The 13,701-nt window shown below is 41.3% G+C and overlaps 1 protein-coding gene across 1 annotated transcript in view; it reads left to right on the forward strand.

Moving 5' to 3' along the window:
- The window catches only part of jph3b (junctophilin 3b), a 35,805-nt gene continuing 22,104 nt past the window's right edge, over positions 1 to 13,701 (forward strand). The window contains exons 1-2 of the mRNA XM_026311705.1: positions 1 to 382; positions 11,626 to 12,112. Of these exons, the coding sequence (XP_026167490.1) occupies positions 1 to 382; positions 11,626 to 12,112 (869 nt within the window). The remainder of the gene's footprint in view (positions 383 to 11,625; positions 12,113 to 13,701) is intronic.

Genomic DNA, 13,701 nt, shown 5'->3' on the forward strand with positions numbered 1-13,701 from the left:
ATGTCCACTGGCGGCAGGTTCAACTTTGACGATGGGGGGTCATACTGTGGAGGGTGGGAAGAGGGCAAGGCGCATGGCCACGGCATCTGCACAGGACCGAAAGGCCAGGGCGAGTACTGCGGGTCCTGGGCCCATGGTTTTGAGCTGCTGGGGGTCTACACTTGGCCCAGCGGAAACACCTACCAGGGTACCTGGGCTCAGGGCAAAAGGCATGGCGTGGGCGTTGAGAATAAAGGCCGCTGGGTGTACAAGGGCGAGTGGACACATGGCTTTAAGGGACGCTACGGCATACGGGAGAGCACGGGGACGAGCGGGAAGTATGAGGGGACGTGGAACAACGGCCTGCAGGACGGATACGGAACAGAGACGTACTCAGATGGAGGTACGAGGGGTAGGAAAGACACACAGACAGATGCATTGTGGGTGTTTTGGGGGAGGGTTTGACAGTGTGTGATACAAGGCATGTGGGGATGCGCAAACCAAACAGTGCCTGTCAAAGATTGGTATTTAAAAGTCACTGACAGCTGTCCTCTTTGAAAACAGCCTGTTACAGGAAAATGATTGACAGGCTGATGACAGTTACAGGGGTGACAGATGTACATTAGGAGGAGTTTGTCTAGAGGTCCCCTCAGGTCATCATTTGCTCTGCAGCGCCTTGTCGACACACACATTCAGGCAGTGGTGTGGGGTTGCGTCATTGTAGGCTTTAATAAATGATACTCAATCTCTCTTCTAATTTTCTGCCCCTGAATGTGCCTTTCACCATCTTTTCCTCCCTGGTTTCTCCCTCTTCCCATTTTCACCCCTAGTTTCAGCTGCACAGGGACACACTGTGTATTTGAAGGCCTTCATTTAGGCCATGCAGTCTTAAGGGATGAGTGAAAGGTTAGAGGGACAGAGAAGGACAGCAACTCCCAAGTAACAAGTCCCAAAACTGACTGCAGTGTTGTTGTGATCTACCAGAGAGGGTAGAGACATCAAATCCACATCCTCTCCCTTAATTTCCCCACTTATTGTTCCATTCCTCACTGTATGGTGTATAATTACTCTTGTTTGCTGGAAAATACTTTACCAAATACACTACAGAGCTGAAGAATATCTATGTCAGTGTAGGGGGCGACTTTTCAATTACTTCACTCCAAATGTTTTCAGTCATAGTTTTAGCTGTTTTGTGTAATGTTCAGATTAATGTGAGCCCTGCATGAAAAAAATGCAGGTCTTTCACTCTTTTAAAGGGAACAGTCACATGATTAGGTTTCACTGATGTCACTATGGCACTATCTGTCACTAGAGCTATATAGCATGGCTAAAATCGAGTTACTACAATTACAGTGATTTCTGGTGGAAACTGGGCCTCAGTTCAGTCACTGTTAGAGACCCACAGCATATAGATTCCTGTTTAAAAATAGAAACACACATGCACACACCTGTGAATATCCACATTGTGTGTGTAGAAATCTGCCAATATGTGTTTGTTGAGCAACAGAGGTGACAGTAACATTCATGCCAGTAAAGCATTACTTAACTAGAACCAGTGGCTCATTTTACAAAGCCAGTCTGGAACCCCCCCCCCCCCCCCCCCCCCCCCCCCGCCCATACACACATTTACTCATTTAGTCCTGAGCAGCCCAATAAAGTCCAGAGACCAGACTTGTCTGAGGGTTAAATGAGGACAAAGAAGAAGTTGCCTTGATAAATAACCAGACAGATGGGTTGGATGGATCAGCTGATCTACAGACTGATGGATAAATGCAGGCTATCAGTTACATGATGAACAGATAATGGAATGATGGATGACCATGATTACTACAAGATATACTTTCTAATCAGGGACTGAGTGAGGTCATTACAGCAAGCAAAAGAAAGACTAACAACCTCCCAGAGAGAGATGAGTGGAAGAAACACAAGAACTTTGTGAAGCTTTAGACCCTACATACTATAAATGTAGTAAAGATTGGCCCAGTTATAAATGTTTATCTAGCGCCAACAGTACACAGTGTCCTATATACATACATACATATACATATATATATATATGTGTAGTTCTGGACTACAACCCCACCAATTGACTGCTCTGGACTTTATTATTTTTGTTTCTTTGTTTGTGTGCACAGTGTGTGTTATTATTGTTGTAGCGCTGACAGTTAATTACATTGGCACACAGCAGATTTTGTGTTACTAAAGGAAAGATGTTTCAGTCTTCACCACCACCAAGTAAAATATATAGCTCCTTAGGTGGTAGCTGTTTCATTTCCTTACTAGTTAGTTGCTAACTTCACTTGCTGTCTGGTTGTGGGCAGGAATGGTGGTTTGCAGCAGGTAAAAATGGCAATGGGAAGACTCAGCTATAATGTTAGGGTAAATGCACCCCTTCCATGTTCAACATGGTCATCAGTGTCAGTGAAAAGACATATTGATTGAAAACATATTGATCACTAATGTTACATTATGTAAAATTGTTTTGGCAACAATATTTAAATTTGCTAAATTATGTGAAATGCGCCAATTCAGTCAGTTTCTCTAGGGAAGCATTTTGTAACTAGTTACCATCCTAAATGCATTAATCTGTCCTGTTGTAGGCCAAGACAGCTATGTTAACAAAGTTTATAGTTACACTCAACTCTAAAATAATTTTACAGGAAAATACTAATTTTGTCCCTTAGCATATTTGCTTTGCAATGCCTGGAAGAGTATGAACTCTTTTCTAACACATTGGGTCTCATGCAATAACAAGTCCTTTGAACAGATTCATTCTGAAATGGCACTTATCAGAGACTTATGATAATTTGTGTCATTCATTGTCTCCCACTTAGAATTTCCTTGTAGGTATGAATGAAACTCAGATGTCCAGAATTGGTATAAAGGTTAAGAACAGACAAAATGAGTGATTGTTTTCTTGTACGACATTTTTGTGGATGAAACCTTCCCACAATTACAGCAGAACAGGTAGCCTTATATGGTGATTTTAGGGGCATTGTTTCTGTGACAGGGCAGCATGGTGGCTGAGTGGTTAGCACTGTTACCTCACAGCAAGAAGGTCCTCCCACAGTCCAAAAACATGTATGTCAGGTTGATTGGTGACTCTAAATTGCCCATAGGAGTGAGTGTGAGTGTGTGAGGTTGTTTGATGGACTGGGGACCTGTCCAGGGTGTCCCCCTGCCTTTCACCCAAAGAGAGCTGGGATAGGCTCCAGCAGATCCCTGTGACCCTGGTTAGGAATAAGCGGGTATAGATGATGGATGGATCGATTGATGTTTCTGTGACCGATCAGTGAAGTTCATGCAGCTAAGAGAGTTTGGCTTACTCTGACTTAAGTGAAATGAAACAACATGAAAAAAAGAAAGTAAAATTGAGGACAAGGGCACAAAAATGGTCTTGAATGAAGGCCAATAATTACAGACTTGAAATGCCGTGAGACTCACTTGTCAGTATATTTGGGTTTATTGGTTCTTCCTTCTGTACTGGGATTTAAAGTACAGCAGCTGCAGCCCAAAGTGTTCTTGATAAATCGGGCATAAAAACTTGCACACACTATAATGGTCACCACATATTAATTAATTAATGACAACATTTTTGAATGTGAGGTCAAAAAATTTGGTCTGAACACAAACCAATCACATGCATGGCTGAGTGATGCAGGGAGATCTGACTTAGAGGATGATAGAAAACAGTGTCACTGAGAGCTGAAGAGCTTCCTCCCACACACTCAAACAGGCTGCAGAAATACTCTTTTAAATAGTGTCCAAAGGAAGCAGTTTAAAAAAAAACAACTTTACTTGCTTTCTCATTTCAAAAGCCACCAATTGTATCACAGAGTAGATCATAATTTATGTAGTTACTGGGTGTATTTAAACATGAGAAGTGAATTTATTATGCCAGCTTACATAACATGATTAGAGCTGGAATAATTACTGCACCGATTGCAGCCTTTAGTGAGATATTTTAATGTAGGACAATTACAGTGTTATTGTAGCGTATTTGCCAACAGCTGGGGGACAGGCTGGAGGATCCAGGATGCTTCTGAGCTGTCAAAAGCCTTGTGTAATGAAGCATCTATGACTGGATGTGCCTTTTATTTTGGTTCCTTTCTTTATAAGAGTTTGTCTTGACATAGGGTGGAACAAGATATATTTAAGCCATTTTCTGTGGGTTTGACACTGTGTGTGGCATATTAGCTAGTCAGACACAACAACCACTACTGCTGTAATCTTTAGCTGTTGTGCACAGTGACAGTTGTAATCACTGCCTCTCCCTTTGTGACTCACTTCATTTCTCACTAAAATGATCACTTGCTCTCTTTTCATTCTTCTCCTGCTCTCTCTTCTCTGTGTGTGTGTGTGTGTGTGTGTGTGTGTGTGTGTGTGTGTGTGTGTGTGTGTGTGTGTGTGTGTGTGTGTGTGTGTGTGTGTGTGTGTGTGTGTGTGTGTGTGGTTGATAATCAGTCAGCTTAGCTCTTCATCTCAGTAAACACCATTAGCCCGGAAGGCCAAGCCAGCCAATCAGAGCTTGGTAGAGCCAGCTGGGCAGCCAATAGCAGCGAGGAACACTGGGTCCCTCGTGACATGCTGACCTGCTGCATGTCGGTGAGCGTTGCTATGGAAACCGCACTGTACAGAGCAGCTCAGTGGAGTGAGGGAGGAAAGAGAGAGGTGGGAGAGGAGAGATGTTGGCAAACGTAGGAGAGGAACAAAAAGACAAACAGCAGCAATAAGACAGTGGAGGAGTGTTTCTTAGAAACTGTGGCATCAGGTGTAGTTGGAGGGGAGACTGAGACTGGCAGTCACTTAGGAGCTGGCTGTGGGAAATGTAGCTGGCTCTAAAGTGCACAGCATCTTCCAAAAGTATGTGGGCAGCAGAGCATCTTTCAATGTTTTGCCTCTTGACTCTTTGGACATGACAGAACCCTGAGACTGCAAAGGCAGTCAGCTTCAACCTGAGAGTAACCTTTGTTTAGCCATATCAGATGATCATTTAAAGAGCTATGACCTATTCATGGAAGAGTCTATTTCAGAGGATTTAGACTCTTTAAGTAGTTTCTCAACCCTGTGATGGACTGGTGACCTGTCCAGGGTCCTCTGCCTTTCTCCCAAAGAGAACTGGGATAGGCTCCAGCAGATCCCTGTGACCCTGATTAGTAAGTGAGTATAGATAATGGATGGATGGATGAAGTAGTTTCTCGGTCCATTTTATGCTGTATACAGGATCACTGTTGTGTCATACTTAGTTGTGAGTTTGAAAACCAAACTTTCCTAGACAGGACAAAGACATATAAGGTCAGAGTCTAAGAAAATGATCACAGATTAGGATTCAAGTGCCTCCTTTCAGCAAACAAGAGCACTTTAGCAAGACAGCTTGTACTGTACCAAAGGTCTGGGACACAGGTCAACAGCAGGAGCTGATCAAGCACGGCTGAATTGATATTGGTGTTAAGTAGCCTGTCCTGGTTTGCAAGGATACTGGGTTGCTTTGCCACTTTCTCCACAGATTTTTTGCAGTCTTGCTCCACCCACCCAGTCTTGCTCATCACTGGCACAGCTGGGAGATACATGCAGGTTTCTGTCTCTTCTAAACCTTCACTTGATTAAACAGCCTTATGTCTACAGCTTTAATTTGCATGTATAAAACTTTAAATAAAGACTTTTAATGCTTAGCTGAGGGGAAAAAGTGTTTTAAGTTACATGTGAACTCTAAAGATAGCATAGCAGTACTATGGTACTATTTTTTTTAATCTTTTGCACAGGCGTGAGGATACACATGCAAGCACGAGTGTGTAGCGACGCAGTATATTTTCCTACTACCAGTTTAAGGCTAATCCACTGATCTATGGTCGATGCTGTTACCATGCCAAGAAATCAAACAGAAACACTGATGAAGAACAATGCTAGCTAACATCTAACAAATATAGATATAAACAAAACCCTTAAATAAAGAATTCTATTTGGACCAAGTTGTTTGTTTATGTGCTACAACCATGTTATCACAAATCTTTTTCATGTAATGTTTTAACAGATAAATAATCCTCAAATGGCAATCTGAAAAACTCAGACAGAAAAGGGGCCCAAGCAAAATCTCTTAAACGGATAACAGTCCCACACAGTGATTTACGCAGGGAGAGGTTTAGCTTTGAACTGACTTCCATTGCGTTCAGTGTTCAGTGGTTTGACCAGAGCTTAGCTTGTCTGTATGCATGCCTGCTATGTACTGGATGCCTGTTATGTGTCTGTCTGTTTTCCCTGTGTGTCAGTTGTCCTGTCTACCTGTGTTTAGTCACCGTCAGGCTTTCCTTTTGTCTGTGTAGATGCTGCTTTTCTGCCCAGCTGATGTGTCTGGGATGCCGATTCCTCTGGTTTATCCTGGAAAATTTGTTTCTGTGTCTTACTTTTTTCTGTTTTTAAGCATTTCTTACATTACAAAGTGCCTCGGTTCACAGCAAGTAATAATCAGTATGAATACACTGGCACTCAAGGACACACACATCAACATGTGCAATTGAACTTTCATTTAGCAAAACTTCACATTATAACTCCACATCCTTTTAGAAATAGTGATACAACGGGGGCAAGAAAGATCCACCTCCTCAGCATTTGTACATTGTGGTTTCGATCTCCCGTGAATACATTCTGATTGTACTGCAGCTATTCACAAGTGTCATTTGCACTCTATTTGGGTGGTTTTTTTTTTTGTTTTTTTTTTTTGTTTTTTCAGGGCCATTGCTGATATGCACCTCCTCCACCAACACATCAACCCCACTGCAGGATCTGGCTTATGTAATGAGAGTGGTTTGATGCTTGTAATGAGGATTAGCAGTGCTGTCTGAAACATGAAAACTCTGAAATAACTATCTTGGAAGTCTGCCCTACACTACTGCTGATACAGACATAGTAATGAGAGTAAAGCACTTGGGATAGCATCGTACTGCAACTTCTCTAAAACTCTCAGATCAGGGATCATATGAAAATTAAACTGGAAAAGAAGGGCCAGAAAAGCAGGAGAATAATTTTTCTTTTTTTAGAAGCACAGGAGAGGATCTTTTAACATGTTCTTGTCAGTGTTATATTTATATTTCAAGTGGAACTTTATGTTTTATTTTGATTTGAAGATTATGTGTAATATAATGGGAATTATTATTTACTAATATCCATCCATCCATTACCTGTACTCACTAAGTCCACTTTAGGGTCACAGGGATCTGCTGGAGCCTATCCCAGCTCTCTTTGGGTGAAACGTAGGGGTACACCCTGGACAGGACACCAGTTATTTACTAACATGTGAAATTTAAATATTGGTAGTAGGTTTTACCATCTTTGTGATTTTGGTTATTAATTATGAAGCATTGTACCAATACAGGTAAATTGTTTAGCAATACTGGGAGAAGGGTTTTTGCTTTTTTTTTTTTTTTTTTGAAGTGTAGGGGAGGATCCAAATAAAATAAATGTTTTTAAAAAGTGAAACATTCAGTTCAACTCATGTCCCCACCTGGATTATTTTTGTACAATCACTTATCATTATTATTATTATCCCTATTATTAGTATTATTAATGACAGGTAGGTAATTAAAATAGTTACCATGGAAACCTATAGTAGCACTGATGCAGTGATCACAGCACAGTTGAGAAACTTGGTCTACCTTCTCCGCCTCTCTGATATACACTAATACAGACACTTCTCTGACATGTACTTGCATGGTACTTACTGCTATGCCTGACAAATTCATATTTTGAGGTGTAAAATACTAACCTTGACTCCTATGCAATAATACAGAACTACATGAAACAGTGACTTTGAGAAGCACTGTTATCAGGACACAGGGTATAAGTAGTAGTCTAGTTCTGAAACTGATACTGTAAGAGAAAATAGAGCAAAACAAACAAGTACAACTTACAGATTTTGACAAGTGTCTCCAAGTGCTATATACCCTTAGAATGAAATACAGACCCTAAGAGACAGATGGATTTTAACCTAGAAACAGAGAAGAGACACATGCATTTGTTAAAGGGACAATTATGAATTCAGCCTAGGGGTTGGCGTGTGATCAAATTGCTGTGCCTCTGTGATGTTTCCGCAGCTTTGATCTGTCTGTGTTAACTCTTTGCGTGCGGCTGCTTTATGCTCACTGTAGCCCTGACCTGGGTTACAGCCCCATATTATTTGAGAGCGCTGCTTGATGGCCTCCAGGCAGAATCAGTGAAATCGTTTTGGCATACAAGTTGTGAAGAAGATTCTCCTCACAACTGTGGGCCTTAGATTGAGTCCTTTATGTAGTTGTTTTTTTTTTCCCAACATATCCATGACAAGTTCGTATTGAAAACAGGCAACCCAAGCTGCTGTTGTGGGTGTCTCTTTTCGGAGAGTAGGTAAAAATGTTGAACAGGCTTTTCCAACTGTATGAATTCTGTACCTCTCTCTGGCAGATGCTTAGGTTTTCTAGAGTTTCCACTGCATGAACTCATTTCACTTAGAAGGTGTAAATGGGTGGGATTTTGAAAGAATCTACTTTGCTGACTGTATTTTTCAGCACCATGGAGAGCGACAGGCTGAAATTGTAAAAGCAGCATAGTGCCCCACTGAATGTTTGATTTACTCAGGCGTTACTGATTGGAGGTGGTATATGCTTCCAAGAAATCATGAAAAAGCAAAAGCCCACACAGTGCTTCACATATATTCATTCACTTACACACTCACACAGTGCCTTGTTAAAACTAATGCAGTCTGGAACAACAACCCTGCAATAAATCCGGCTTCCTGTTGATTGTAATGTTCAGTTTTTGTTGAAAACAGTTTGGAGACATGTTGATTCGACTGTACAGTCATGTTAAAGGCTGCAGTTTGGAGGACAAATATTGTGTTGTACCAAGAGATTTTTCTCCTATTTAGAATAGTATATAGTAATAGTATGTTACTATTTAGCAAGAATTGATTTGTTGACTATATAGCTGTGTTACATTATGTAGTTGAAATAGTAGTACAACTGTTACTTTCTATTATACAAGAAATCAACATACGTTACAGCTTTATGCCAACAGGAAAGAATTATGTTTTCAAAGATTAATGCCATTTTTATGTCTGTACAGTAGATATAAAGCTTAGCCTGGCTCTGCTAGATTTGCAAACGCATTGTGATGACAAGATTTCAAAATTTTTAACTCCCAATTCTGTGTTGCACTGCATTGTGGAAAAACATCAAATACGCTCAACCCAATACAGTCCAATACAGTCTCCAGACCTGCCTAGAATTAATATGTCATAAAGATTTAGGTCCCAACTATTGTTCTCGTTGTCCTTCATCTAATGGTATTTCTCAGTATAGACACCAACTTGTCAGTAATCTTACCACCAGAAATGTGACCTGTACCAGACAAATTTTTTTTTTTTCTTTTTCTGATTTGGCCTCTCTCTGCATTGTCAGCACAAACATACACATGCAGACACACAATGGCCTCCGGCTGCTGGCCATTTTAATGAAATGGAAGGGCTCATAATACTGTTGCACAGGTGTTGTTTGTGTGTGTGCATGTGTATTCTTTGATCTGTCTGTCATATGGTCTTACAGCTGTGTACTGATATGATTACAAAGGCCTGTCCAGATGTGCTGGCCAGCTGTTGATGACACAGACTCTGTGTGTGTGTGTGTGTGTGTGTGTGTGTGTGTGTGTGTGTGTGTGTGTGTGTGTGTGTGTCCTAATGGCATCCTAATTACAAGGGCAGATTGAGAAACAACACCACTTCTCCGTCAAGTTTTTTAAAAAGCATGAGTATGTGCTTGTTGTGCCTGTGTGTTTGAGTGTTTCTTAGAACGTAAGCAAGAATACAATTGGCTCATAAGATTGGCTTCATTCAGCACTTCCCACTGGAACCCACAAGGGAAATGTTTGTGTGTGCTTGCGATCGCGATGGAGAACGTGGTTGCAGTCCTTATATGGTCATGTAGTTTGGCTCGAGCAAGTGCGTCTGCTAGAGAATGAATCAGAGTGCTGTTACATCAGAGGTATGGGCAGGCGGGATGGATCCCTTGCGCTCCGATTGGGACAAACACTTCTGTATGAGTGTGTGTTTGAGAGAGAGAGAGATAGGAATGATGGAAACACATACACACTCAGATGCCCTACTTTTCAGCTTGGAGATCTAAGGACTGTTATGTAGCAGTGAGTGCGGGTAGTGGAAATGAATGGGAATCCATGAACTGATATGAAAAAACTCATGCCAGGAGTAGTATATAACTACAACTACTTAACTTATTACCTTCACACATTATATTATTAAAAATATGACACTATACACAGCTACCACTGTAAAAATAAAATGATTTGCATGCAATTTGTGATATTTTTGCAACTTTTTTTCAGGTCAAAAACCATAATTTCTTGCCAATAAGAATTACCTTGATACACACTTAAAGAAATATTGGACCCCTCAGAGACATCAGAAACTACAGACCTGTATGTTTTGCTACCTCTCTTTCCAATGACACTAGGATATACTTTTTTAATCAATAGTCTGCTTATCTTTCACCTGGTTTCAAAGCAGACCTCTTAAATGAGATTGCCTTACTTGTATGAAAGCGCTCCATGCTGCCACAGTGAACGCCCTCGCTTCTGTCCCTGTACTCCTGCTTGACACAGTGAACCACAAGATCCTTCTCTCCACCCTTAAAGGTTTGGGTGTCTGAGTCTAAACACTGTCACTGTTTGCTTCCTGTTTGATGAGTCATTCCTATCAGGTGACATGGAAAGGGTCTATGTCTTAGCCACAGAGCTCGAGTACCTCAAGGCAGTGTCCTGGGCCCTCTCCCTACCTCTCGCTACACAAACACTCGTGGGTTTTTAGCCACAGGACACTCAACTCAATTACTGTACATTAGCCACAAGCTAATAGTCCACCTTTTTGACACTACCCATGTTGTTGCCTTCATCTAGCCATGGCCAGATTAACCTGGTAATTTCCTCCACGGCAAAAAGTTTGCTGTTGGGCAACGTTTGATATCTTAAAAACAGACCAATATCTGCCATGTGTGCACAGTATGAAGTGAAATTTTTATTAAAAGGTAAAATTAAAATCAAACTAACCTATTTTTTAAATTTTATTAGTTCAGAATGACACTGTATTCATTTTAGTAGAATGCTGGTTAGAGGGGGTCTGTTACTTTTTTTATTTTTTCATTACCACTATAATTTCCATGCAGAACAACAGGTTCAGTACTTGTTACTTGGAGAAAAGAACTAGATGCTCTTCACGCTTATCAAAAGCTGTTATGATTAAAAAATGATGTATGTGTCCGAATAAATGCAGAAATGTTGTATGTTGTTGCAAATTTCCTGGCACGTTTTCAATGAATCAAATTGCAAAAAAAAACAAAGTGATACACTGAACTTAGTGGTTGTAGCACCACTGGGGGTCTAGGGCCCCTGTGCTTCGTGCCCTTTATTCCCTGTCTTTGCAGATCTTGATGGTAGGTAACTCATGTGTTAGTGATTATTATATATTACCTTTAAGTAGTACAATATTGGGTTCTCCGTTGTACATATACTGTATCATAATTCCCACTGAACATTCAGGGAGAATTACAAAAATGTTTAAATTGGCCCATATTGTACAGAGCAGTGAAATTTGTTCCTCTCCTTTTCTAGGAACATTTCAGGGCCAGTGGGTCGGTGGCATGCGGCATGGCTATGGAGTTCGTCAGAGTGTCCCGTATGGCATGGCGGCCGTCATCCGCTCCCCACTCCGTACCTCCATAAACTCTCTCCGCTCTGGCTCGGAGCACAGTAATGGGACAGCTCTGCTAGACCGGACCGGGGCGGTGGTTCCTGGCCCCCCTCCTATTCCTGGCACTCTGACCACCAGCGTCTCCATGTGCAGCACGGGCAGCAGCGGCAGCAGCCCCGCAGTGTCTCGTGGAGGGTTTGTGCTGACGGCACACAGCGAGGCTGAGCTGCTGAAGGGGAAGAGAAAAGGTGGGCTCTTCAGGAGGTCCATCCTTTCTGGGCTCAAGCTCAGGAAGTCAGAGTCCAGAAGCTCTCTGGCCTCACAGAGGTCTAAACAGAGCTCATTCAGGAGTGAGGCTGGGATGAGTACCGTGTCATCTGCTGCATCTGATATCAACTCCACTATCAGGTACTAACAACAGTTAATGGTAAAATTGGGTGGGCATGGACAAGCTCTACTCCAAGATTACTTGTTGTAACCATATCTTAAAAATATTTTTTATTTTTTATAACCACATTATTTCCCTAGTTGTGACCATGCAGCTTATATATGAAGGCAGAGTTTTAAAAAAATATTGGCACTGACCTTAAACCAGGTTTCTGTCACTTTGGACTATTAGGTTCTTTTTCTACGTACAATATCAAACAATAAATTTTGAATGAAGTGTTTTATGTCAGTTCTGCTATGAAGCAGTGAAATGAATAAAAGTTCAGACAAACTTGGAGAAAAGGAGGAGTGACATACTATGAAAGGGGACTGTCCTTCACCTGGAGAACATAGATTCAAGGTAACAAAAAGCACCTGACCTACTTGAGTGACTTTTAAAATGAACTGACATGCAGCCCAAAGTGGCTTGTAGGTCAGCAGATCAGTCAGGTCAGCTGGCTTGTGCCTGATATAAAGTTCGGTTTTACATTGCGTCACCCACTGACAAGCCTGGTATGATTTTCTCTCTGCTCTGCTGTTGTCCTTTTTATTATTTTCTGACCTCTCGTCTGAGGCGTCCGGTGTGAATGTCTAGGACACTGTAAATTATAGCCTGTTTTGTTCATCATGCAAACCACAGCTTATTTGGATTTGAACAGTCAATCAATCGTGTACCTTTTGGAAATGTTTGGTGTCAAGTTCCAATTACTCTGGATTGAGGTAGCTTATTTTTAAAGGCACCAATTACTAAACGACAAGAGTCAGCAGCTCTTAACCTGTTTGTTGGCACAGTGGCTGACAGCAGCTTATCAGGTCTGATTAATTATTGGCAAGGCTGATAAGCAGAGAAACATCAAGGATTTTTTCCACTGTGCTTCTGCAAACATGTACAGAAAAACTTCTGTAAGCCTCTCATATATGAATGTAAGGTAAAATACAACACTGATAATTGTTTATGTCTATGGAATATATTGCAATCAATGTTATTTAGTGATGTGTTATAATTTGATGGTGCTTATTACTGTATGACACTTTCCAACTTCAGAGGAACTAGACTGTGGCTGAACATGGGGGAGTGTTATATTAAAGTTTTCTCATTGTGAGTGCATCTGTAAATAGAGATGCATTTGCAGCTTGATTATGAGCCTCTGAATGCAATACTGTAGTTTCCCCCCTCTCATTCTGGATGTGTGCTTTCTAAAGGAACAACTCAACAATTGGACAGTGCCTTTACTTGCTTATTTCCCAAGTGAGGGCTGACCTGAAAAAAATTGCAAACCTGTGATGTTGCCAGGTTTCATACTATTGTACCTGTGCAGATAGCAAATTATATATTTTCTGACCATATCTGCAGACACAGTGAGGATGCTGCAGGGAAGTGCTGTTTTGTGTTAAGACGGGGTGGTTTCAACTTTCCCTTTAACACACCATAGCCAGTCCTTTCAATTACTGTATCGGTGGTTATGATGTTATCATTAAAAAGTGCTATTACACCACTGATATAAAATCAGTTAATAATCATATCACCATACTTTCAAACTGGAGGCTAGATACTGGGGGGGATTGAGATG

This window comes from Mastacembelus armatus, chromosome 6 (assembly GCF_900324485.2).
Source record: "Mastacembelus armatus chromosome 6, fMasArm1.2, whole genome shotgun sequence".
Lineage (NCBI taxonomy): Eukaryota > Metazoa > Chordata > Actinopteri > Synbranchiformes > Mastacembelidae > Mastacembelus > Mastacembelus armatus.